The 27,367-nt window shown below is 42.2% G+C and overlaps 2 protein-coding genes across 3 annotated transcripts in view; both read left to right on the top strand.

Annotated features, from left to right (window-relative positions):
* etv6 (ETS variant transcription factor 6) overlaps positions 1-19,258 on the top strand; it is a 28,811-nt gene extending 9,553 nt beyond the window's left edge. For both annotated transcript variants that reach the window (XM_005733093.2, XM_005733092.2), the window contains exons 3-8: positions 10,326-10,490; positions 13,427-13,561; positions 16,107-16,730; positions 16,868-17,010; positions 18,419-18,519; positions 18,646-19,258. In XM_005733093.2, coding sequence (XP_005733150.1) covers positions 10,326-10,490; positions 13,427-13,561; positions 16,107-16,730; positions 16,868-17,010; positions 18,419-18,519; positions 18,646-18,748 — 1,271 coding nt within the window. In that variant the 3' untranslated portion in view covers positions 18,749-19,258. The remainder of the gene's footprint in view (positions 1-10,325; positions 10,491-13,426; positions 13,562-16,106; positions 16,731-16,867; positions 17,011-18,418; positions 18,520-18,645) is intronic.
* Positions 19,259-19,872: 614 nt separating this feature from the next.
* The window catches only part of tafa2 (TAFA chemokine like family member 2), an 84,202-nt gene continuing 76,707 nt past the window's right edge, over positions 19,873-27,367 (top strand). Inside the window, exon 1 of the mRNA XM_005733091.1 lies at positions 19,873-20,364. The gene's annotated coding sequence lies outside the window, so the exon portion shown is untranslated. The remainder of the gene's footprint in view (positions 20,365-27,367) is intronic.

Genomic DNA, 27,367 nt, shown 5'->3' with positions numbered 1-27,367 from the left:
AATAATTAACAGTGAAGTTATAACATACGAACACAAAGTTCTATGCTTTTTGAGTTGTACTTCCTGGTCTTTGATGTATTTTTCATATTTCTTCCATTCCTGGTGATCTTTGCCGTTGCTCCCTATGTCTATTCCAAATTGTCGTCCAATCAGCATTTGACCAGTGCATAACATCACTGAACAACGCTCAGTACTGCACGGAAACACGTTTGCGTTGGTTGAAACCCTGCTACAGTTTTTCAGTAAATGGTTGAAAGAGACATGCTTTGTTGGAGCATGTGTCAATTAAATGCTTGGACTTTGCTTTGAGAAGACATAAATTGACTCGATTCTTTTTTGGCTTTAAAACAAGCCATTAAAGGAATAATGCAGCAGTATTAGTCTGTCAGTAGACAAATGTGCAGCTTTAAACAGCTAGCGGAGGAGTGCCGTCAACCATCCATGTCCTTTTGTTTTCTTTAGTTTGTGTGAAAGGCAAGACAAGTTGTAAAAGCACACACACACACACACACACACACACACACACACACACACACACACACACACACACACACACACACACACACACACACATAATGAATCCATGCAGATGCTAACTAATGAACTAAATTTGTTTGGTTTTTATTTCAATCGCAACCCAGGCAGTATTGGCCAACATGGCGCCTACATACTCTGAGAATGACGCAAATGAGGGTCTAGTCACTGAGATAACAGTGAATTATTTAAAGGTCTGTGACACACGCCGATTATTTTTATTTATTTATTTTATTTTTTACAACAAACACTAAATACAAAAGAACTCTGGCTGCGACAGTAGAAATATCTTCCCCGATGATTAAAAAAACCCTCTATGTCCATGGAAACAAGGCTGGCTGGTTTCCTTGGTGTGTGTGTGTGTGTGTGTGTGTGTGTGTGTGTGTGTGTGTGTGTGTGTGTGTGTGTGTGTTCACAGCTGGGTTTGCACTATGCGTGCTTGAAGAGTGGGTGGATGAGTGTGAGTGAATCTTGTGTCTTTGTGCAAAGCTTGCCAGAGGTAGTGTAGGTGTATACTGTGTGTGTGTGTGTGTTAGGGGGGACGCGTGTGTATGACTAAGTGTATGTGTTTGTGTGTGTTACCATGCATGACTGCAATCCCCCACAAGCTTCCTTTGGTCTCTCTCTCACTTTGTGGTATATTACCCATTTTACTGCTGTGGGGAAATTGGTGTCACAAAGTGTGTGTGTGTGTGTGTGTGTGTGTCTGCGTGTGCGTGCATGTGTGTTTGGTCTTTCTGAGGGGAAATTTCCTGCCCCTGGAAGCAGCTCTTGTCCTCAGGAATTTCCTGAGTGGGCAGACGGCGCTTCCTGAATAAATGTTGTTGTTGATGGTGTGTGTGTGTGTGTGTGTGTTTGTGTGTGTCTATGTGCGTGTTTTAACTCCTCTCTTTTCTTTTCTGAAAGGGAAACTGTTTTCACATGCCAGCGAGTGAGCTGAGCGCAGCCCCCTGCTCTTCCTGTCCGCGACACACTCCACATGGCGTTTCAAACAAGGCGATGGTGGTGGTGGTGGTGGGCTTTCTTTACTCGAAACATCACGAACACACACATTTTACACACCGATTGTGTGTTAATCTCAGCTGCATATAGCCCACGTGACTCGAATGCATTTCCTCTGGATAAATGTCCAGTTAATGAAATTCCTTCCATGTGCTTTTATTAACGCTGTGTTTGGGAGATACTTCCTGCCAAACAGGACGTGATTGGGCTCTTTTGAAATGTTGAGCATGGCCATGACCTATTGACCTTGATGACTCATGATTTTTAAAAGGAAACTTTGCAGAGTTGATATTTAAAAAAAAAAAAAAAAAGAATAATTTTTTTGAATACAGACTAGTTTAGCTTATTTCCTTTATTCACCTGGATCCCAATTTTATTATACTGCACCTTAGTGGCATTTCATCCCATCAGCTCTTCCCTAACAGCTGGCTTGCTGAGCAATGCTGATTTTTGATACCATTAAGTTCAAGGAGCAGGTTTCTTATTGTCAGAAGAACAATTTTGGAGTCATTTTTGACCCAAAATGTATTCGACCCTTGTATTATTAGCATCTAAGTATTACTAATAGGTGAAAATAGTTAAAATCTTTTACCACATGTGACTAGACTGGGGCAAGGTGTTTATAAGAATTTTGTACTTAAACTTTGGAATTATTAAATTTTGGAACAAAAGTAATGGAAACTGTCGATTAAAAAAAAATAAACCAAACAATTCCTGGAACAATTCCAGGGTTTTCTTGGCTCAAAACGTGATTTTGAGGCGTGATTATACACCTACACATGATGGGTCTGCAAAGACTTCTTGCAACTTTTATTGAAAATAACTCCGTCATCTCGTTGCTGTTTGGTCGAAGCCGCAGGGATCCAGCGGAGATGCAGCAAAGTTGTGCAAAAGAGACGCAGGTTTGCGATCCCTGATTCACATGCTTGTTCAGAGAGGGCATATGTCTGTATAGGTTCTCAGTTATCATGGTAGTCTTAATACACTTTTTTTGGAGTTGACATTTCATGTCTCAGCAAAAAGGCTAAGAGGTGAGCTGTCTCCAAAAAATTTCCATTGGCCTTCTTTTCTAGCTCTTAACACTTCAGAGAGGACCTTGTCCCTGGGGTTGAGCAGACTCCAAGGCTACAGTATTGAGTCTTATAATGGCCCCTCATGTAGTGAGTTGGCCCCTATAAACATAACCAGGCTCCTAGAAATTCACCTAGGTAGCAAGGACTACCGTTGGTGAGTCTCTAAGACTATGCAGTGAGTTCATCAGTGGAATGAGAGCCTACTTGGAAAGGCAGCCGTTGCTCTGTTATGTTTGTCACAAAGAAGAAAAGCATGCACACACCTACCAGGGAACACCCGCGTGGACATATATGCACCTTGCTCGAGGACAATAAACGCTTTCCCCCACCTTTGTGTAGTGTTGGCACAGGTTTCCTGCTTTTTGTGTTTTACCAGTACTTACAAAAAAAAAAACCACAGCGGAGGATGGAAGCGGCAATAAACCCTAATGATTCGACAGATTTCAACTGTCACTAAAACTCATTAAGCTTTGCAGTGTGGAAAAAGACAAATTGCTCCAGATTAAATCAGTCAACATTAACGGTCACACAAAATGTAATCTGTGACTGGCCCTGTGTAGTTTGAGCTTTAACTCTCTGTCATTACTGAAACTGCTTTCAGGAGCGACAGACTTGATGCAAACGACTCTGAGGTTTCGCAAATAGACACCGTCTCATTTTAAAAGAAGAAGGTATGCACTTTGCATTAGATATGATGACACGGATAAATCCTGCCCTCCCATTCTCCACATGCAAAGAAGAACAGGAGTAGTGTGCTTACAGGGTGTGTATGTGTTTCAGACAAGCATGAGCCTTTTGATTTAGTTAACAAACGTCTTTGAAGCTCCTGCATTTTCAAAAAAAAAAGAAAAGAAAAGAAGGGAGAGGGGAGGGAAAAAATTGGCTTCTGAACAAAAGGAAGAGTGGCAGTTGACGCTGAATTCAGGAACTAGCCTACAAGAGCCGGCTTGCTCCTGTGCTTAACAACAAACTATCAAAAACAGGCCGTGCTACTTCCTGGCCATAAAAAGTTTAAGTGTGATTGATGATCTGTTTTATGTTTGTTTTGACTGGATGAAGTCCAGTTTTGCTGGACGGGGACAGGCTTGTGCATGCCGGAGGAGGAAGCAGAGGATGAATATGAGAGGTGGTGGGGGTTGGTTCTCCTGGCTGAAAAGTAAAAGTGTGTGTGTGTGTGTGTGTGTGTGTGTGTGTGTTCGTTTGGAGGTGGATTTTTCCCTGCCGCACCCACCTGACAGGGAATTGATGTACGGTGCAGAAAGTGAGGGGGTGATGCTGTGTGTGTGTGTGAGAGGAGTAACTGAGAAAACGTGTCACTTCTATCCACATGTCCCTGAGTCAGGGTGTCAGGAGGTCACAACTAACCCGCCTCCTCCTTCCTCCTTCCTCCTCCTCCACTGTCTGGAGAAAGAAAACCTTTCCTCCATTGAGATAGCAAAACCAATATCCGCCTACTTCTGCTTTGAGAGAAAAGACAAACATTTACTGAAGAACTGAGTGACTAAGGAGCTCTGAGTTTAAGAGCAAAGTCCCAGCCTTACTGATGCGGTTGTACGTTCTTTTGTTGTTTATTTGGTTATAGTTCATCCAGGTCAGGCCAAGCTGAAATTCTCAGTCTGAGAAGTGTGTGTATCAGTTGTGTATTTTTGTATATATCTAGACTGTTGAAAGTCTGGAGTTTCTGACAGAAAATAATATCTGACCTGACTTTCAGATCCTACTATGACTCAAAATATAGCATGTAAGCAATTTGGTTCCAGTTTTACAAATGAAGAGAAAGGAAACAGGTCCCTCCAAAATGTGATGACGCTCGAACATGACTAAACACATTCAGTCAGCAGCTGTTTGTCAATTGTTTGGAATGAATGCATAAAACTTTTTTAGAAAACTTTGGATCAATAAATAGCAACAGTTTTTTTTTCTATTCTCTTTTATTTTTCCTCTAATGGAAATTTTAAGTGAAACTGATTCTGGCATTCTCATACAGAGACTTGTATCTAGCAACCAAACTAGAAACGGGGAACACAAAATGTAACACAATAATGCATCAAATTGAATTGTCCAAATATAATAACAGAAAGTGCTTGAAAATGCTAAACTTATGCAATGGATTTTCCTAAATGTGTTGTTGTTCTGTTCTATACAGTCATACCATGGATTTAACTACAGCATGTTTGTGTGTGAATGGTATTGCAATTTGTGTCCTATTTGGCGTAAGTTGTAACATTGTAATGTTTTACAATGTTACAAAAAAAATTGCAATAAGCTCATTAATTTCTCTTGCAGTGGTAGATTGAAACAAAGTAAAGCTAGCTCTCGCTGATCTGGTGCTCTAACACAGTACTTCTCCTCAGTAGGCTTTGGGCCAGTACTATAAAGCTGTAGCATTAAGTTTGACAAAGTTAAATTCAAATTTTAAGTAGAACTCTTCACAGTGGCAACACCCTTAACTCCGGGCAACAGCATGGTTGTACTTACAGTCAGTCGCAGAAAGTTAATAGTGGTACGCTACTATTCAGAGGTTTTACATTATAAGTAAATAGTAGTTATGTTGAAGTCATGGTGCTTGAGAAAGCTTGCTAACAAAACAACAGCCATTAATGACAAAATGATAATCCTTTAAAAGACAGCTTAAGTGGCACAGCTGTGGGACAGGGGTAACAATCTGAAGCTTTTTCTTTTTAGCTAGTCAAGAAGAAAAAAAAGAGACGGTTGTCAAAGTTTTTAGCCAGGTGAGAAATCCATAAGCAGGAGAGGCAGAAATGTGAGCGATGGTGAGACGCACACAGCTGATCTGTGATTCTGGACGGGACCTTTTAGCTTCGCAGCAGGACGGACCTCATTAACTCGTCTGGCTGAGAGGGGAAGCTGAGGGCTTCTGTACCGCAACAACGAAACAAGATACCAGTGATCTCATCCTCCTCTTCCCTTCATTCATCCCAAGCGCTCGTGAGTTGCCTTGGCAACTTGTGAGCTCCGTGTGTGTATGTGTGCATAGTGAACATTAGCGGGGGCCTGAGAAACCACTGAGTGAAAATTATGTGTCATCAGAGAGGATTAGGAGCCCACGGTTTAGTCGAGGGTTTGAGATCCTGCTGCTGTCGTGCTTGAGGGTTTTACTCAGTGTAAACGCAAGCATACGCTCTCATGAAGACTGTTAACCTGAGATGCAGTCGGCAAAGGCAGGCCAGCGACAAGGGGGCTGGAATTGATTTTCTTCCCGCAACAAATCTGTTAAAGATTCTCTGACAGAAAACGACCAAAAAGGACAAATTTATCGTCTCCAGATAGCGCGTGAAAGTATCGAAGGAACAGAATTTCAGGTTCAAAGCAGCTCTCTCCATTGCCATCCATTTTCCTTTCCACCTCTAAGTAAGCGAAGGATGTTTGTGTCTTAGCGTTTCCTGTCCTGTTTAGAATCAGTTCCTGTCTACATTACACGGATATGAGATGCAAAACAAGATCCTGAAAATGAAACTTGAATGTGACTCAGAAATTATCCATGTTGAAAAAACATCAAAGTGTTCTTTTGTCAATTCAATAAGCATAGAAGACAGAAACATGAGAGACAATGATGACTGTGAATGATCTGCAGCTCGGAGAAGCTTTGGAAAACTAAACCAGAAACTGGTACAGTTAAAAACATCTCCAGTAAGACTCGATTAATGAATTGTTTGGCTCATATAAAATCCCTGCTTTGGTTATGTGAGCATTAATTTGGCAGGGCCACCTTTCATTCATGTCCCAATTTTCTTATAAAGTCGGCTCGGCCTGTACTGCTCTGTTTAATACTGCTATGATACTTCTTGCCTTCTCTTTGATATACGGTACATAAGTCTTACTGTGAATTGACAACAGCTTTCATTAGTTACCTGGCCCCATTTGTGTAATCCATCAGAATCAAATAACTTGTGTTGAATGAAATCCTGACGGGAATGCTGTTTGACACAGACTGGCTGTAGCTTGTTTGATTTACTTCATTTTGGTGGCACATATTTGGTGTTTCATACACTTTGCTGCTTTAGTTTGTATTATTTCTTATACATTTTTATGATATAGGTTGATGGGTGTCAAAGACCTTTATTGGCAAATAAACCTATGTATCCAGTATATATGGTGTGGAGACTCCTTCTTCATAGCTTCTCAAACTCTGTGGCATTCTGGATTTTTGCTTTTTTTGTGTTCTAAGCTGATCAGTTTGTAGGCTTCTGCTCATCCTTTGCTCTTTAGGGATTGGTTATAGATCGTTAGTCCAATTTGGATCTCGGGGAGCTTCCTGGCCGTGTATCCAAATGTTAGTTGGATCATCTCTGAGCTACTTGCTGATTGCTTTTGCTTTGTAACATGGTGCTCCATCCTGCTGTAAAATGCACACAGTTTAAAGCTTGTCAAAGACTTGTTGTAAGGACCTTTTTAGTCTCACCATGACCGTACATCCTCAGAGATCAGTACAGAGCAACGCAGAGCATGCATATGACTTTAGGACTGACTATGATGTCTGGCTCTGGGAGCTCCTTCTCATTAACTGCATCGTATCTGTTTCCTGTTTGCTTGGCCTTCTTCTCTTATGTCTTTGTTTAGTCCTCTTGTTTTTGTAGTTTTATCTGCCTTATGTTTTTTTTTCCTCGTCACCTTTTCACACACAATCCACTGCTGTTCTCTCTGCTCTTTCCTTTCTGTTTCCACTCTCCCTTTTTTTTTTTTCTCCATGCTGCTGCTGTCTGTTAATAAGCCTCCCGGCATTGCTCTCTAACCTTACCGCAGGAAGTTTCCTGTGCTGAAACAGAGCCCACGCTGGATTGCTTCCTGGCAAAGTGCGTTGTGGGATGCGTGTATTTGGGCCCCCTTCTTCCGTCTTCTCCTCCCTTCTGCTCCCTTTGCTGCTTCCTCCTTTGGGCTCTGTGCAGATGGCTGAGGCCGGCAGACCGGATCTCGGAGGGGTTTTGGCAGAGCAGCACCTCTCTCCGGCCCTGGAGAGAGCATACCACAGCCATGACCTCGTGACCTTGGCTGCACTGCTGCCCGCCTCGGCTTCACTGCTCTCACAAGCCAGCCACGAGGGACAAACTTACAGCTGGTGTATGCAATGCGGATGGCAGTCTGCTTCATTATTGATACGAAGTCCATGACATAGTATTTTAGTGGATTCTAGCTCCATCTCTGCTATGTTATCCATTACTAACAGTAATTTACAGTGGGAAGATATGATAGCATTTTACATCAGCTTCAAAGGACGAAAGTGACATATTCATTGTCACACATACTTCAGGCAATAGGAAATGTAGCCTCGCTAAGATTTCTGCTGTGAGCCAAGAAGCGGCTCCTATGAAAAACGCAGAGACCAAGTAAGCAAGCATAAGAAATACAGTTTCTTTTCTGCCCACCACTAGCTCCTGTGTTGGTGAAACACCTGTATCCCATTCCCTGACACTTTCGTGGGATGCCCGTTGACAAGCTGAGGGTCAGAGCTTGACAGGCTGTGTGCAGTGCTTCAGATAACCTAGGGCTTCCCGGGCCTTATCTGAATACAGAGGTCTAGAAGGGAAGGCAAGAAATAGGAAGCTGACAATCTAGACAGGGTTTCATTTTATATTGATTGCTCTCTGTGAAAACTTCCTTTGTTTGACAGGCGGGGGGGAGCTAAAGTGGGGTGGGGGTGGCTGGCTGAAAGTGAGCACTAGGTTCCTATTACTTGTGTGACAATGACATTGGCGGCCCAAGATAACAGCTGTCCAACTCCCAGAGGAAGTGTTTGAGGCTGGGTGATAAGTGTGATGTAAGAAATGAGTAGTTCTGCTCTGTGTGGGTGTCGTGGATGTTCTGATCGGACAGTGTTGAAAGTCTGTGTTTGTGTGTTTCTATCCTTGTGAAAGAGAAGAGGCGATCCTGAGTCATACAGTAACTCATTGGGTTACACCAACAGTAGAAAATGATATGAGGTGGCAGGATCTGTGTCCACTGAAATAAATGTGGGTCAGTTTGTGTGCGTCCTGTTATGTGTCTTAAAAATAATCACAGAGGCTAAATCAGCCTCAGTACTCAGAAACTGGTGTTAATTTACTGTGATAACACTTGATCGAATCTCAATAACACAGCAAAGCATATTGGCATAAGCTACAAAACCTGTGTGTTGTTTGCCTATGTAGATTATATTTATGGGAATTTGGTCAATCGGTGTATTTTCTAGAAATATTTCTAATATCTCGAGTCTGGATTTTCCTAAGACTGTTAGAGGAACAGCTTCTAAAATAGTTTCTCATGCTTCAGCTGCAGTGGTTGGTAGTCGTTTAAGTTAAACTGATCCGCTTCTTAAGGGTGATGTCATGAGCCATTTCTGGGTCCAAATGCCCTTGAAGCAAACAAGCAAGGAATGGGCAGCGAGAGAATTTATGAGGCTTAGCGGTGGAAGTTAGCAGTACTGACAAACATTTGTAAAAGCATTAAGTAACCTATAACATGAAATAGTTCAATTTCAGTATATATTTGTTTTATCATTTCGCTAGCCAGCGTATTATCCTTACTTAGGTGGTTTAAAAAAAGCAAATTTCCATATAATTTAATTCTTACAGTAAAATTCAGACTTAATGAAAACATTTGAGCAAGAGGCGGTTTGCTTTTTAATTCAGTCTCTTCTTGAGCTTTTTGAAGATCGCTATGCTTTGAGTTAATGTATCATCCTTAGCTTTGAATTTAGCAATGGTAGTTTCTGCTTGTAGCTGGAAGCATACATCTGTATTGCATTCTAGGTAAGCGAAGTAAGTCCTACAACATCACAAACTACAGAAATATTCATCCTTTCTGTATAGTCTCACTTATATTTTCACCGGGATTCTTTGTTTAGCGATCTAAAGGCTAAGTTTCAACCACAAGAAAAGCTCCCAGCAGATGTTTAGCTCCAGTAAAGTTAGCGCTACCTCTGCAGCAGCTATGATGTTAAAAATCAAATAACTCTGTACGGCTTTCAAGTGAGGCCGAGCTTTCGGTCAGATATTTTACATTTTTGCAGTCTTCTCTCATCTTTCTTCATCGGTAAAGATGCAGATGTTTTCCTCCTCTTCCCCCAGCAGTGAAAGAAACATTTGCAAACGAGGAGGAAGAAAAACAGATACTGCCGTTCCTGTTTCGCCTGCTCTTTTCCCTCCATGTGCCCTTGTCCTTTTATACACAAACTAATAAACTGTCTGTCCTCTGATGCGCCTGTCTGGAGTTCGGAGAGCAAAGAGCAGGACAGATCAGAACAGATCAAATAAAATAAGTCTGACAGTCTTTCTGCTCTTCCCTTCCTACCTTTTTTCCCATCCCTGAGTCATTCTGTATTCTCCCCTTAACCTATCATCTTCTAATCTTTTATTCCAACCTCCTCTCCCTTTCTGATGGTCTCCTCCTTCATCTTTTTTTCTTTATCTCTACTGCCGTTCCCGTAATCACTCCCTCCTTTTGGCTTTTATCTCCACTTCCTCAATATCCTTTTTAGTGCCTCTGCCTCCTTCCTTCCTATCCCCCTCCTTCCCCTCCTCCTTTCCTCCCTAACCCTGTCTCCCCTTCCCCCCCTCCTTTCCTTCCTGCCTTTCCTACTTTCTTCCCCCCACCCTCACCACCACCAGCACCATCACCACCCACATCCTTATGCTGCTTCTTCACTGAACTCATCTTTGTTTTCTTCCGTCCATTTTATTTCTTCTTTACCTAATCCTTTCTTTTTCTTTCCACCTCCAGGTCTGCAGCCAGTCTTTTGGAGCAGGGACGACGTGGCCCAGTGGCTACGATGGGCTGAGAAGGAGTTTGCCCTGCGCCCGATCACCAGCGGTTCTTTCCAGATGAATGGCAAAGCCCTGCTGCTGCTTACCAAGGAGGACTTCCGCTACCGATCCCCTCCCTCTGGTACCTCTCTTTCTACACGCTTTTATTTCTTTTTTCCGTTTTGAGGTGCAGTCTAAGCTCGGAAAACTGGAAACATCAGTGAAATGTTTAACAAATGAGTCACTTAGATGGATTCCATTAGATATTTGTGTGCTCCAACTAGAGCAGGACTCACTCTGGAAACAGGGATTGGGAAGAAAGAGTGATCTTAGACGAAAAACATGAGACTATTTTGTTAGACAAAAATACTGACACAAAATAGGAAAAATGACTACAAACAAGCAGTCAATGAACATGCTGAAGTGTAGTTTTGCAGTGTTTGGCTCGACTGACCCTGGTTTGCCATTCAAACCGGCAGTAAAGATAATTGTATATGAAAAGTGATGCTACTGCATAGATCATTACATCCTTTTAAGAAAATCACCTAAGAGGACGCTTTGAGAGCACGTCCTCTGCCAAGGTCGATGCCCTATTTCACACAGTGAAGTAGAAGAGGGTTGTTCCACATCTCCTCCAGGTTTCACGAAATTCAGCCTGCTAGTTTTTGCGTAATCCTGGCGACAAACACGCAGACAAACAAAGCTCTCGTGTTGGCAGAGGAATAAAGTCAGCTGGAGCAGGGGATGAATGGTAGCAGGGCGAGGTGACAGTGGAGGGAGGCAGCTGTTACAGCAAAGCTGCTGAAGGGGGAGGAAGTAGGAGACGGTTGATCAGGAAGTACAAGGCAACCTCAACTGTCACCCCGGCAACGCCAGCGGCCAGGCGCATAAAAATAAAACAACAGTAAGTGTTTTCCCCTGACAGAGTTGGAGATTTTACTCAATCGCTCAAGGATGAAGTACGGGATGTGTGATTTGGGTCAGGATGATGAGCAGGCTTGCAATGCAAAAGATATTGTGGATAATATTTAAAGTAATTCGTTACATTAATAAATACTTAATCAGGTAATTTATGTGGACAAATATAAAAGATTCATTTATTAATTTTAATTTAGTTTGTTCTTTTTTGGGGATCTGTATATGAGTGGGTTTGGTCCACTCTGTATAAATTATATATTGATCAGCTGAGTCACGTCTAAATAAGCTGGTTTAAGTAACAGTTGCTCTGTTCAGAATATATACATCCCCCTTTTCCTTTTAAAGGATACTGAATGTTGTCAGTGGCTCTGGTTATAGAGGGATGAGAACCAGCTGACAGCTGCTGTCGGGCTCGTATCAGGATGTTTCAGCACTATGCAAAATGTTCACATCCTGTCGAGAAATCGAGGTCTGGGAAATACGTGGAAAATAAGATTCATCATCATTACAGGTTTTGCATTTTTTTTTTCTTCCTTTTCTTATGTGACGCTGTGATCGTGGTGTTGGATGGTTTCAGGAGCTACACACACACACACACACTGATCATATTTCTGTACAAGTGGTTGTTCAGTCGTGCTCTCACTGTAAACGTCAGTTTAGGGAACAGAGCACATTTTTTGGCTAGTGAAGTATCCATTTCCTCCTTCGCGTGACTATAAGGGTGCTGTTCCCATCAGTCCCTGCTCTCTGCGTATTTCTCTTTTGTAGACGCTCTAAGAATAGAACATTAAAATAATAGCCTGAGTTTTTTTTTCCTGGAATGTTAGAACCTGTTACGATTGCAGTGACATGTTTGGACTTGAAAACACCTATTGGGAAACCTGAAACAGTAAAGAGAGTTCTCCAGGATTCCAATGTAAGATGGCAAGACAGTTGGGCAATTTCTAGTTGGCTTTTTGGGATGATTTTGTTATTTTAATGGTTTAATGAACTTCCTTTTATGCAGTTTAAACCACAAATAGGCGATTTCCTCGCACATCTCTGCAGAAATATGTGCAATCACCAGTTGTAATGGTACCAAATGTCATCACGTACCCCTAACACTTTTTGCAGTTTCTTTAGTTTGCTGGTATTTGTCATTCATCGTGTACAGTTTGTAGTTTTCAGACAGAATCCAAAGCTGTGGTTTTAAAGCAGCATATTAAATACAGAATCAAAGCAAACACCAGGAAGCAGGAATTTTCCCCACGGTGTAAGTCGGTGCCACAGAACCAGAAAGTGAGAACTGAAAGGGGTGTGTGTGTGTGTTTGTTTGTGCATGTGTGTTCGCCATCACTTCCTTTATGAGAATCATTTCCTCGTTCTCAAAGCCTTTGAGATAGTGTGTGTGTGTGTGTGTGTGTGTGGAGGCAGTCCTCTGCTAGAATCACATCCACTGTACCTGTGCTCATTTGTTAACAGTGTAAATATTTTGGGAGCGGAGCTGTTGCCGTCGGTGTTCGGACAAGAAAAACAGCTGTAAATCATTCAGTGAACTTCCTGCTCGAGCTTTGTGCCTGGTGTCGCCACTGCAATATAACCACTTAAAGGAGGACACCGGGGTCGTATAGACTCATGGCTCATTTACGTTTGTCAACACATACGGTAGTTGTCGTTATCTCCTAGATGTCCTGACGCTTTAAGCACTGTAGGTATTTGGATTTGTCGAGCGCATTTTCTTGTTTAACAAATCCAAACTGCTCCCAGAGAGTTTCTCTTGTGAAACTAAATGTGCTTCTCATTTGACTAAGCTAATAATTGCATTGTAATGTTTTATCTGCACTGTGGAAGAAAAAATACTTCTGTAAGAGGAAACTGACTGGGTAGGGTCACCCGATAGGGAACTTACAATTCTATACCCTCTGGGTCATCGGGGTACGGTGTTGAATATCGAGGAAAACGTTTTTCTAGGAACAAACAAAGTGCTAGGCTGCTGTATCGTAGAAGCACCTCTCTAAATTTATTCCATTATTGCTCAAGTTCCACACTGCCTGGAAAGCAGAGAGGAGAAGAAGAAGTGGAACTTGAGTCTGTGATGCCAATGCTAATTTGGCCTATTATGCAGGGGTAAAACGGCTACCAGGAGACGCATGGTAACCTCTGACCTTTGCATCTCTGCAGGGGATGTCCTGTACGAGCTGCTGCAACATATCCTGAAGCAGAGGAAGTCTCATGTGTTTTATCCGTCTGCTTACTTCCCTGGGAACTCCTTCCATTCGCTGCCTGAAAGCGCTGTGCAGCACCTGAAGCTCGAAGGTCAGTCCAGTAAACACTCCCCCGCCCCCTGTTCATGCATACATCACATGCATTTGAAAAGTTAAAAAAAACCAAAACAATAATGCATTCTCATTACAGCAGCTTGTCTGCATTACCTTTTTTTTTTTTTTTTGCTAATAGTAAGCAAATTTATTTAGAGTGCGCTTAAATAACATAATTCCAATACGGAGCTGGTTGCTGCATTTTCAGCGTTTTATTGTATAAAGATGTCAGATGTTATGATAGATGGTGATGCTTGTGCCCAAACGGTCATGTGATATGAAAAATTTGAAAATATGATGGAATGCATAAATAACTAGCTGCAGAAATGTCCAATTAACTTAAAACAATTCATGCATGTACAATTTATGTACATGTTTTATATAAATAAATGATTTCCGAGCACCCTTACAGTCATTGTCAGTGTCACGAGTAGAAGTATAAACTCTTCTCCAATTCAGAGTTGTGGTGCGGCTGGACTATCCTGCTTGTCTGAGCGCTGGTGTGCGTTCTTGCCAGTCTGTAGCAGGTCTAACGCAGAGAGAATATTCATGCTCACCTGTGAAAAGTTTAGAATCACAGTCACTCTAACATGCATGTCTAATACCCAGAGAGAAACATAAATATAGTCATTCTTTTAGTGCCGATACTATTGACATTTACACCGTACAATAAATATGACAACTAATGTTTAAACTGTTCCCAAAAATTTCTGTCCCCTGTCAGACACTTTGTTTCATGTTTGGGTAATAACACAAAAACGTTGCGATCCACAGCAGCTACATTACCACTGTAGTTAATGCGAGCCCAATTTGTCACAACAGCATCTTAACAAACTCTTAACACAACTACAAGCTGAGATTTTTAAATGATGTTTATCCTGATAAAGGCTGAAATAATATATGTTAATGTAAAATTGTCTTTACACTACTTCGTAGACTTAGCTGCCACAATAAGAACGAATAGTTACAATGAAACTGTGATTGTAACTCATTTGTTTTGCTGTGATAACGAATCAAACATAAACTGAACTAACAGTTGTACTTTTCACATCTTCGTTGACACTGAGTAATCACTCTGTGTGGGCTGGATAGAGCAGATGAACTCTTAAACCAAGTAACTGAGATAAGACCTTCTTTAACAGCAACAACCACTTTCGAAGTTGCGAATGAAGCTGCTCATGAGAGTCAAACAAAGATCGTTGTGCCATTGTTTGACTTTTTAAGAAATAAAGTGCATATTATCTTAAAATAGTAACAGTTTGTTGGAAACAGCGCTGACATTATTATAAGTAATGCATCTTTGGCTCCATAATAAATCATATTTCTGTGTATCAGGCTACATAAACCCACGTCATTGGACCAATAACACAATTATTGCAAAAAGTTTTTTCCTTAAAAAGGCAACACTGTGAAACAGAGCAAAACAAGACTGGATCTGAATGAAAATATCTTAGAATTATTCTGCTACAGATTACGTCTGCCGTTGTCCTCTATGACGCACCGGCGCTTTTACTCGACACCCTGCTTTGTTGAAAACAAGGAAGTAATAATCATGTTCGAGTGGATACCTGAGACTGTTTTCTGGCTCTGATCTGAGGAAATGTGACACACCAACAATGAGATGGAGCCGTAACTTCAAATGTTGACAGTAAAACCTGCTCTACAAGGAAATGCAGCTTTATTTAAACAATACAGCACACCGAACGCTACAGGCAGCCTGCTTTCTGCAGCTGCCTTCCTTGTCTCAGGTTCCACCGCAGATATTTGAAAATCAGAGCAAAATTCAAAGAGCAACAGGAGTATGAGTTGTGGCAATTTTTTGCCCAAAATGCCTCAAAAATAAAAACACTAGGCATGCTCATCCAAAAAGTAGAATATTAGTGACACCTAGTGTTTTTGTTTTCGGACTTGTGTGACGCTCGTGATCAGCACCTTGTAGCTGGCTCGCTGTGGTGATAAATCACAGCAGCAGGAAACAAGTTAATGACTATAAAAATATGAAAAGAATTTCGTGCTTTGCAATCTAAACGTTCTCTTCATACTGCTGTTTGTTTCCGGTGAAAGCCAAGCTGGGCATGCACACGAACAGTAGCATCAGAACATTCACATTTTAATATAAGCCAATATCACGGCCCTTAAGTCAGTACAAGTTATGAAAGATTTTAATATCGATAGTGAGTTGAGACTCTGAGAGGGATGCTGTCGTCTTTGAGACCAGATTTAGTCCAAGTGTCACCTTCTGTGTTGTATGTCTCTCTGCTCAGTGACTGCTGGCCTCAAATAAAGAGCAGTGTTTAGTTTGGTGCTGGCACACCTGTAAGGTAAACACTGGGAGTTATATAAACCTGCTGGCTCCAGGGAAATGAAAGATTTGGTGTTGAGATTCAGATTCTTGATTGTTCTTCTTTGTGTAAATTAATCGAGCAACATGTAGAATATCCAAAATAGAATTTCCTGCCGTATGCTGATCAATTTCCAGCTTACGTTCTAGGAGACTGTTCTGGGTTTACACATTTATTACACTCTGTAAACTGTGCTCTCAGAAACGGTACGACGGGGACCACGTGGTACAGAACCCATCCCCCAGCATCCACCAACCATCGAACTGCGGCACCGCTCCCGCTCGCCGCACAACCCGGCCCCGCGACGATCTCCCACCGAGCCGAACCACCCTCGCCCCGCCAATGAGGACTCCCTGCAAACCTTCTCCCAGCTGCCCGACAGCAATCACCACCTGCCGGAGGAAATGTACCCGTTGTCGGTGTCCCCGGCTGCACCCAACGGGCGCTGCGCTACACCCAGAGAAGCCCCCTGTCCAGGCAGCCCTGGGGGCCAGGAGGCAGGCCCTCCTCGCGTTATCCAACTCATGCCCAGCGCCATCATGAACCCTTTGCTCCTCAGTCCAAGCAGGAGTGGCGGGGCTGCTGGCATGGACTTCAGGCACAACCGCGGGGGACCCCTGTCTCAGGTGACGCTGGAGAACGGCCGTGAGGGGAAAGTCCACGGACACCATCATCAGCTAGCCCAGCAGCACCAACAGCAGCATCAGCAGCAACAACAGCAGCAGTTACTACAGCAGCAGCAGGAGGAGGCGCTCTACAGGAACCACGTCATCATGCCCGTGTCTCCTCCAGAGGAGCAGCAGATGCCCATCGGGCGGATAGCAGGTAAGATTTAGCGGCGACGGAGCCGAGCATCAAAGCTGCGTGAGGCGGCATCTGTGGCAGAAACCTTGCATGAGAACTTTTTCAGAGAATCTGCTGATAGCGGCTCACTCTGTCTTTTCCCTGTTGGGTTCTGGCAGACTGCAGGCTGCTGTGGGACTACGTCTACCAGCTCCTTTCAGACAGCAGGTACGAGAACTACATCCGCTGGGAGGATCCGGAGAGCAAAGTCTTCCGCATCATGGACCCCAACGGCCTGGCCAGGCTCTGGGGGAATCACAAGGTACATACACACACGGGCTCTAGGTGTTCAGTGGTTATGTGCAGTGAATATAAAAGAGCAGCACAACAGAAGGGACTTCTTATCGTCATTCCTACAACCATAAAGCTGCACTAACTCATTTATTCTTATAAAACATCAGGACAGAGACTTGATTAATTAAGCACCTTAATCACTGAATAGTGAACTTTTGTTTTTTGGGGGTTTTTCCGACAATTTTGTCGACTTGTTTCAGTTTTATAGTCCTAACAAATGTTTCCTGGCACAACAGATGCTTCTTTTCATCACTCTGGTAGAAATGCTGATAGGATGTAAAGTTGAGTGAAATACAGCAGCTCAGTGTAAACACAGACACACTGATGGATTTAGTGTTTCATCTGTCTTAGCTGTAAGGACACTACCTGTGTGTTAGCCAGGCTTTGTGATGAATTAAATCGGTGATGTCAGTGTCAGTGATTCGGTCGAGTTATGCCATCGAGAGCCAATCTCTCCACGGTGTCCTGGATCTCATCTACGGTGTCCTCCTAGTAGGACATGTCTTAAACACCCCACCTGGAAGTGTTCAGGAACCACCTCAGCTGGCTCCCTTCGAAGGGGAGGAGTAGAGGAACTAGTCCGAGAAAGATCATTTCCTCTGTGATCTTCTTCCAGTCAGAGTGGCAGGAATGTAGCTCAACCTGTAACTCAACAACTTCCCTTTCGCGCTCAACTGTCTCTTCACCACAGTAAGTGATGCAGACGCAGCGCTAGAGTCGTGCAGCTTGTGCTTTTATGTGCTGAGTGAAAACACAACATTAGAAGAATAACACCGGTATTTGTGATAAAACACTACTTTAGTTTTGTTAATTTTGGCCAACAATTAAGATGAATTTGTGCTTTAGCTGTAGAGCGCCCCAGCTCTGCAGTGCAGGACAAGCTTTTAGCTAATGGAAGACCGGTTAGCAACACGTGTCTAAATGTTAGCTCCAAAGAGCAGGTGCCGTCGCACAAAGACGAACGCGGTGACTGAAAATGTTCCAAAAACATTTTGAGCTCTGACACTGAAACCACAACTACGTGAAGCGTCAAAGGTTTTGTGCATACAAAAAAGACCTTTTGATGGCTCGATTTTCTGGATGATGGGGATTCCAGTGCCCCTCAGGTGTATGTTGTTTGTTTGGCCTCTTGTTTGGTTGTGTATCTCCTACCTCCTCCTGCCTGCTGGTTGTGTAAATTAATAATTATTTGCTGAAACATTAAGCACGCTATACAGCAAACAGGATCTTGCTGTATAGTGGTCTTTTCAGCTTTTGTGGACTTTTACTGACACCAAGTGGCCAAAATAAATGTTGCTCTTAAATTAAGGTCAGGTCCCCTCACTGTCACACTGACAGCGTTGCTCATGACGCTCCTGCTGTTTTAACTCTTACAGAACAGGACCAATATGACGTACGAGAAGATGTCGCGAGCACTGAGACACTACTACAAACTGAACATTATCAGGAAAGAGCCTGGCCAAAGGCTTCTGTTCAGGTACATCATCTTCTTTTCAAACTTGTCTCGCTGCTCCAAACCGTTATTTACTTTTTGAGTCATCAATAAAACAAAAGAAAACTGGATTTTGAATAATTTGCCGAACTTGCCTCGTCTGTGCCACAGATTCATGAAAACCCCTGACGAGATAATGAACGGACAGACTGACAGGCTGGAGCACCTGGAGTCCGACACAGACGAACAAATCTACATCAAGGAGGAATGCTGAGGAATTCTGGGAAAGCGAGTCCATAAACTGCTTACTACTACTACTACTTCTACTATTACTACTACTACAGCCGCTGATGCCTTTCAGAAGCAGCTCGAAAAATCAACATTGAAATTAAAGCGTGCACAGGTGTTCAGTGGTGTCATTCCTACAGGGAGAGGCATGAAATGCAGTCTTTCCTAACATGGCCTTAGGATGATATTAACCTGGGGAAAAAAACAAAAAAAAAAAACAGCATCGGGTGTTTTCGGATCTTTCGGACGGACTGAACTGAAAGGTCTCTCTTTTAAGTGTTTCCTTCTCTTTCCGAGCTGCAAAAGCCAATCACTTTGTGCTTATGTCACTGTTTGATCGTTTTTGTCTCCTCACATGCATTATACAAAGGAATTTTGCTGTTTCTAAAAAACAAAAAGAAAAAAAAGAATGAAAGAAAGAAATTTGTGAGTGTGTGTGTGTGTGTGTGTGTGACCGGAATGTTTTCACCATGGAATAAACAACTTTTTGATCAGAGATGTGCTCTATGTGATTTCTCTCGGGGTGTGTTTGTAAGTGGAGTGCATCACATATCCACATGATGGCAGTAGTGGACAACTTTTGCTGGCGGAAGCCTCGGCATGTGGATGGATGTCTGCAGCAGATCAACACTTCAGTGAGTGGAACAAACGCCCGAAGGCTGTTTTCTGTGTTTTTAAGTGCACAAGGTTAAATAGGGGACGGACAGGTGGCACGTGCCTGAGAATCTCTAGCTTTTCATTGGCGTTATTGATGACCTGGCCCGGGTGTGTAGTAAGGAAAGCAACCAATCCCTGATTAGTCATCATTTATAGTTTCTGCTTCACTCCTTGAACTACTTTTGGATCACACTCTCACATTCTTCTCGCTTTCTGTCTCCTAACATATAATTGCAGCAGCTTTGAGCCTCGCCTTTATGAATTATGAAACACGCGTGTTGTGGGTTCCCCACATTTGTGTTATTGTTTTCAGCTTTAAAAATACCATTTTAAATGATCACCCATTCTTTGTGACGTTTACGTCAATAGCGGTAATCCGATTACTGTAACGCTACCAGCAGAGGTAGCGGATGCGCGCCGTGCGCTCTGGAGTCTCCATAAAAGTTAGTGCGCACGGAGCGGAGCTGTCAGACTGCGAGGAGACGCGGCTGAGCAAAGACTGTGGGCTGAAGTGACTAATGGGATCCACCTCACTCCATCTGAAGAGTGCGATCTGATATCACGGGTGATTATCACCCGTCTAATGCGCACAACAGGACCCATTTGAACCTAATAAGACAGCTGTGCAGGCTTTCGTCGGGTTTGTGGACTATCGGGATTAAAACAAAGGGTTTGGATTCAGGAGACCCACCTCTGTGGTGGATGAGGTGCCATCACCGCTCTTTTAAAAAGACGAATAATCGAAAGCAATAAGCCTGTTCGAGTTCATCCGGAGGGGCAAGACAAGCCACCACTCCCGTCTTTTTTTTTTTTTTGGTTTGTTTTTTTTCCCCCAGGACGCAAATGTCTCCAGAGCACAGGGACGTCACTGGATTGTAACACCAGCAGCCTCACCGATGGTTTAATAGGGCGTTAAAGTGCGGGAAGGGAGTGGGACAACTACAGGTAAGAGCCATGCAAGCGGTCATTCACGGCCCTGGGTGGGTGGCGGGAAGACTCGCCGATCAGCGCGTAAAAACCACTCAAGTGTCGCATTTGTCCAATCGAGCCTCTCCCCATTAAAAATAGTCATATTTGCATTGCCCCCCTAATAACCAGAAAATACATTTGGATCTATTTTTTGTTCTAATTGCAGTAACTCCTGAAAAAGAAAGTAGAAGAGTCGGGCTTTAGGAGGTGCAGTTTTCTCATTGCGAGTTTAGCGGCAGTGACTGACAATCAATTCGGTTAATTTCACTACCTCAAATCGATGCCGCCTCACTGGGAGTCCGGGATATACAGCAGTGTAGAGCAGGCAGAGGTGACAGTCTAGCTTCACTCAGTCAATAAACGGTAGTCTGCACTGGAGTCTGGAGCAGAGGATCCTGGACCTGGGGTCATGCTTGTGTGCTCTGATTTTAGTGCAAGTTAGAAACTTCGTATGTATATAAGACTACAGATGTGAGTGGACTCATTTTATCAGCTTGACCTCCTGTTCTGAGGCTAACGTGGTTTCACCAGAAGCAAATAAACCCTGTGATGATGAAATGGTGTGACAGTGGCTGGAGGTTCACATGGGCTCCCCGTCTGCTGCTGCCACTAGACGTGAGGTTTTCATTTCCAAAGTGAAACAGGAAGCAGCTAGAGGAATAAAACCTGATGAGATGGAGTCTAAGCACACACTGGCCTGATGTAAAAACAACTTTTAGGAGCACGTTTTTAAAAAATAATTATCAGACAGCTTCTTTAAACAGCAGAATTTCACCTGTTTTTGTGACTGTATTTCCAAAATCATGTCCCACAATCCAACTCACTTTTTTTTTATTGAAATGGTTTTAAAATGCTTCTAAAGGTTAAATAACTCCTCATGATGATCCAAGCTACCTTTAAATTAGTGTGGAGCCCTCTTTCAGTTGCTGTCTTCCTCGTCTTACCCTCCCCATCCCCTCGACCTTTATTTATGTCCGGGTAACTTGCCACTCCACCTCTCTCTCGACCTTTATCCAATTACAACGTTTAGCTTTAAAAACGCTACATGAAACAACGCTAAAGCTCCAGTTACTGTCAGCAGCTTCATGTTTCCATATCTAATACCAGCCACTCTTCACAATCCCTGCTGGATAGGATTAATAGATTAAAAAATAAGCTACAGATCCACATAAAAGTACACAAATCTAAGTAACTACATGCTCAAACGCATGAAACTGTTTTCAAATATAGCTGCGGCTACTTTTCATATTCCAGTTTAACATAAACACGATGACCTTTTGAGATCTTTTCTTTCTGATGTGACCTCTTGGAGAAAAACTGTTTGTTTTCCACGTGAAGAGAGACTTTTCCCTCCCTATCTGGAGGAGCGCTGCACCTAAGTTGGGAACCACTGATCTGAGCAAACACACAGTGTATGAAGTAGTTCAGTCTAAGTGGAACACGTAGAATAAATCTTCTGTCTCGTTTCCTTCCACTCGGAGCATTTGCTTGGAATGTTTTTATGTGAGTGTACTGAATAAAGGGTCAGACTCCCTCTTCCACCACTGCTGTGTCTCAGCACAGGGCTGGAGCAAACCACACTATGACATCATCTGGCAACTAATAGCGACTTCTTTTTTTTTTTTTTTAGCAGCCAAACTCTTCTTCCCCTCAGAAAAAGAACTGGCAGCCCCAGCAGTCCGCAATTAGCTGGAAGCATTAGCAGCAGCTCCTCCGGCGTGAACGATGAGCTTTAATGGCTCTGAGCTCGCCTGGCTCAGGTCAAACCGGGCCCCCTCCCTCGGTCCAGCTGGGCGAACTGGTGCCGGCTGCCTGGCCAGCACCGGCGGATCGGCCAATGTCACCTTTTAGGGGCAGGTCACACAACCTCGTCCTGGCTCTGCCTGGCCACTGATCCGAAGCAGTGACACTGAGGCTTCATGGTCCGCTGCTCCTCGCCAACCAGGCCGACCCAGCACTGCCGCCGAACAGCTGTGACGGGCAACACACAAGCATCAGCGGGAGGTGGGGGCTGTCTCTGAATTAGCCTGGAAACTTCTTTTTCTTTGGGGGTTTTAGTTAGAGAGTAAACAGGAACTGCACAAATCAAGTGCACCATGATGGAAGATGTCCTGATTTGAAGTCATACCAAAGTAATAAAATCCAAGCAGCACAAGATCCCTCGGGCCTCTTTCAGAGTGATGTGCTCCTGATTCATTCATTAAAATCATTTTTTTGACCCCATCCCTGCGAGGCGCGCTATTGACCACCCTGTTAGACTCTTTCCAATGACTAGTTCTATAAAATAAAATCTTTGTACAAGAGAAAGTCTTATCTCAGAGACTCTTTTGAATGTCTTGGATGACACCTGTATGCAAACTGCTCTGGGATTTATTTTTTTTAAATCCACCTCATCTCTCAAATGAAAGACCTCAGAGGAGGTCAGGTGCTCTGCTGCGGCTCCTTGATATGCGACTTTGCGCTCTCCTCAACAGAAAATGATTGAAATTTGTGTAAAATATCGGCAGCTGATTGGCACCCGCTGTGCGGTTGTTTGATGTAAGTAGGAAGCGAGAGGCTTTTTCTCTCCCCCCTCCTCACTCCCTTTCTCATTCTATTTGATGTGCAGCTCTCTCTCCTCTCTCTCTGTTTCATCTGAACTAAAACAAATTCACCAGCCGCTGAATAAACAGGAGCTCTGCAGAAATGATATGAAAGCAGCTAAAGGTTCCGATATATTTCCTGCTCTGACCTCGGTCTTCTCCTTCTGATTAGATTCTTTTCTCACTTTGCTTCTTCCACATGCCTTTATTTCCCACATTTCCTTTCACGAGTTTGAAGATTCAGTGCTGGTTCAAAGCCTTCAGCGTAAATGTTAATTACACAGATTTGTCAGTGTTTTTTTTTTGTGTTTCTGAACAACAAGCATTCATTGGATGTTCACTGTGTTATAGAGTAGGAAGCTGGCTCAGTGTATGGTGACGAAGATCCATCTTGATCAGGTAGTAGCGTATAAGAAAAGTGATTCATTACCAGGAGCCGATCCCAGCTGAAATCCACCCTGAACAGGCTGCCTGTCAATCACGGGGCTGATTGATAGGCAGCCTAACCCGGATGCCTGACTGTAAGAGGAAAATCCACACATGTGCACTCCAAAAAAAAATTGCCACAACTGGTTTAAACGGTTTAAAACCTCACTCTCATGCTGCCATGTTTTACAGTGAAAATAAGGCAAAAAAGTTCAGCTTCTTGTGGGAAAGCATAAAGTAGAAAATGATAAATAGACAACATTTTATGTAATGAAGGCAGTGACTGAATTTAACCATTTAAAGAAACGCCTATACTCTTCTGTAACAACAACGGGCAATGTACTGTCACATTTTCCTCTTTTGTTATTTTATTTATTACAGTGTTGTCCATCCTTACTCTACTGCTGTGAGCATATTAACTGAGTGAGCTTATTAATTACTATGCATTTTAAAATGGCTCTATTTGTGTTCATCACACCTGTATTGTTTCCTATATCTATGACATACATTTTGAAATGTCCTACTGGAATGAATCATTTTTTTCCTTTTCATGTAATAACATTAACCTGCTGCCAACTGGGCTGTTTTCCCCATCTGGGCTTCAAGTATCCGCCTAAAGGCTTCTGCAGCTGTAAACCTTACAACCATTACAGGAACATAAAAAATGATTTTGGGTCTGGTATGTGATTCACTGCAAAGCATTACAATGTAGTGATAAGCAGTGGGAAACTACACACCAGTGGAGCAATTTCTGTTAAAAACTATGGAAAGTTGTAAGAAAAGATGGATAAAATTTATGATAGGAGACTTTCTTACAATTAAAATCACAGAGGCACATATAAATATACAACTGGAGGTCATAAATGGTGACTTGAAGGTCAGTGATAAATACATTCCTTATTCGACCACCTGTCATAAAAGCAAGAAAACACAAATATTTTAGAAATCTGTCAAAAACATGTTTAAAACTAAAATAGATAATGTTATTTATTTAAATAGCAAACTCATTTCATGTTTTATACTCATATTGGAGCGAACTGGACTTCAATGTTAATGGTAAATGTAAAATTTCATGGATAAAAATAATAATAATGATATATTTACAATTTAAAATATCACAACTATTAAAGACTTGTGTATATTGGTGGATTCACCATTACAGATGCATAAAAATATTTTGGAAATTACCTATTACATAAAAAAATTAAACTCTGATCAAAACAAATAGAACCATTACAAAAAAGTATAACTACAGTTATAAATAAGCAAACTCAGTTATTATACTTAAAATAGCCGAGTGAGGATGTGCAAAACTATAAAAAAATGTCATGTACACCCGTCTTTTTACTGATGTTTATGGGCATGTCTGTAATCGATGAAATTCAATACCTGGTTAAAAAATACTGTAAATTTGGGGCAGCTGTGGCGAGGTCCTCACACTGGGTGGTGATCTAATAAGTTGTAAAGCACTGTGCTCTTTTTCCAAAGTGTTGTGTGATATAAGGGAACGCTATCACCCTCTTACTCTGCCATTAAGCAGTACTGTATTCCTCTTTTATTACTTTATTGTGAAAAAAATCTTTTTATTTAAGCAATGGATTTCTTATGATTTGACCTCACAAATATTTATTGAAATGAATGCGTTTTATGTTTAATGGAAAGCTTAACAGCAATGACAGAGGTATTTTTAATTTTTGGCAGTTTTACCAATAAGGTAAAACATGCAAATCAAGACCAGGAGAATCAGCAATGTTATAAATACTATTTAAATTTTTTAATTTTCTAATCTTGTTAGGAATTTAAAACCTACCAGCAACTCTATTCCATATCATGTCTAAGTAATGGATTACTTCATCCCAGTCCCAGTTATTTCCTTCCACTCAAAGATACTTGGACAAAAAAAAAGAAAAAAAAGAGGGGAACATGTTTTTGTGATCATGTAATTTCCACATTTTCCTTAAATTTCCAGAACTTTCAGCTCTCAAATGGTCATTAATTTTCAGTCCATCCTCCCTGAGCCGGTATTCGTTACTCTCCTCATCGCTCATAAATGCTGTGGGTACATGTAAACGATCTCACACCAGTTCTTTATTTTTTGCTTCCTTGGTTTGACGCCGTCACAGTAGTTCTGACACAGTCCTTCCCCCAGTATTCCCTTAAAGGTATTCTATTCATTTTCATGCTTTTTCTGTGGATATGACACTAAATGAAGACATGTAACAGATTATTTAACTGACTGATAACTTTACTGTCGATTTCAGACAAGCCAAACAGAATAGCTACACTTTTAAGACAATCTTTACAACCTTTGCATGGCAAGGTTATATACACCACCTGCTCTGACTTTGAATGTTGGTCCTTGATCTATAAATTGCAAAATGTGATATTCTCTGGTATGTCTGGAATTCCCTGAAGTGTAGGAAACATAACCACAAGTCCAGGGTTCAAAAATACTTTCAATGTCCTACAAAAACATTCCAAAATTGGGAATATGATGGAAAGTAACAGATCTGTTACAGCTGCTGACATTTAGTTTTTCCTGTACTTCCTCTGCATCATACGCTCTGAATATTTTTTTCCCTCTCAATCCATCCCTGAGTGTCCCTTTGCTGGAAGAGCCATGTTTTCTTCGTTGCACGCTGTCCTCCTCCTCCACATGAAAGAGTCCTCCTCCAGTTAAATGTGATCCTATTTCATGCAGAGGAAGAAAAAAAGACGGAGAGACACAAGAAGGGTGAGAGCGACCGAAAAAGATGTTGAGGAAACGGGTATCCACTGGTCTGTGTCCAGGATTCCCCCCATGTGGTTGTTTTATCTCTTCAGCAGTGTCCTAGTGTTGCTTTCTGTGTGGCCCAGTGGCTTCTAAACACGCGCTCGTCACGCAGGATAACTCCAGCCTCCGAAAGCCTCCAAACAAACACACCAACTTGTATTTTGGACAGCAGAAAAACTTCTTGCCTCGCCCTTCTTCTCACATCTCCTCCACTCATCCCCTTCCCTCAGTTTCATTTCGATGGCTGATGGCGTGTGCAGAGCTGTGGGCCTCCAGTACTTTCATGATGTGAGCCAAAGCCCATCTGGGACTCAATATCCTGTTTGCCAGCTCTCAGCACTCTGAAAACCACAACAATACTGAGCTGAGGCAGAAAGTTCAGAACTCATTACAGTTTGTTCAGGTCGAGACCAAGGTCGAAGTCTTCTCCTCCCGCGTCAATCTGCTGCGTCGTCTACAGAGTGAAATCTGCTGCTTTCGCTTTTTCTCTTTGTCCAATCTATCCATGTTCTTATGTCTCACGCCTGTTTTTGAAGCCGATACGAATCCACAAGAGACCGCCGGCTTGAGAAACGTTGAGCTGCTGGTATTTGTTACAGCTTGTAGATGGATTTGAAACTTTATTGTAAAAATTAAATAAACCTGATGTGATGGGTATACTTCAAAAAGTTTGTTTGCTGTGAGCCTGCTGTCTTTAAAGTCTACCTCAGTTATTGATTTCTTATATTTACCTGAATGTGTTCCAACAGCAGGCTGCTCTGTGATTGTCTGTGAGGATTGTCTGATGATCTATACAACCAGTTAATTTAGATAATGGTTTGGCTTTTTAAGGCTTTGCCAAACTGTACCAAATAAGATTTCAAGCCCTTGAATTTCTTTTTAAATGAAACTAACAAGGTCACCTAGTAAATACATTGTTAAACAATACATGTACAGATATAATAGATTTAAGTGCTTGGCTTAAGTTAACGTCCGTCGCTAAAGGCTAAACAGATAGTAGTTAGTACAACTCTGCTAAGCTAGGCTAGTTAAATATTTAGCTGTAGCTTTTAGCGTAATTGTTAATGTTTGTATTATAATAAGATTTTAACTTTAGTTATGCTATGTTATCATTACACATTAAAATGCAGCTATATTAGATTTAGCTGAAGTTTCACACATTTTAACAAATCTGTTTTTCAGTCTTTGTGCTAACTCT

This window comes from Pundamilia nyererei, unplaced genomic scaffold (genome assembly GCF_000239375.1).
Source record: "Pundamilia nyererei isolate P.nyererei 1_Seehausen unplaced genomic scaffold, PunNye1.0 scaffold00050, whole genome shotgun sequence".
NCBI classification, from domain to species: Eukaryota; Metazoa; Chordata; class Actinopteri; order Cichliformes; family Cichlidae; genus Pundamilia; species Pundamilia nyererei.
Note: the sequence above shows the minus strand (reverse complement) of the source record. Positions and strands in the feature narration are given on the sequence as shown.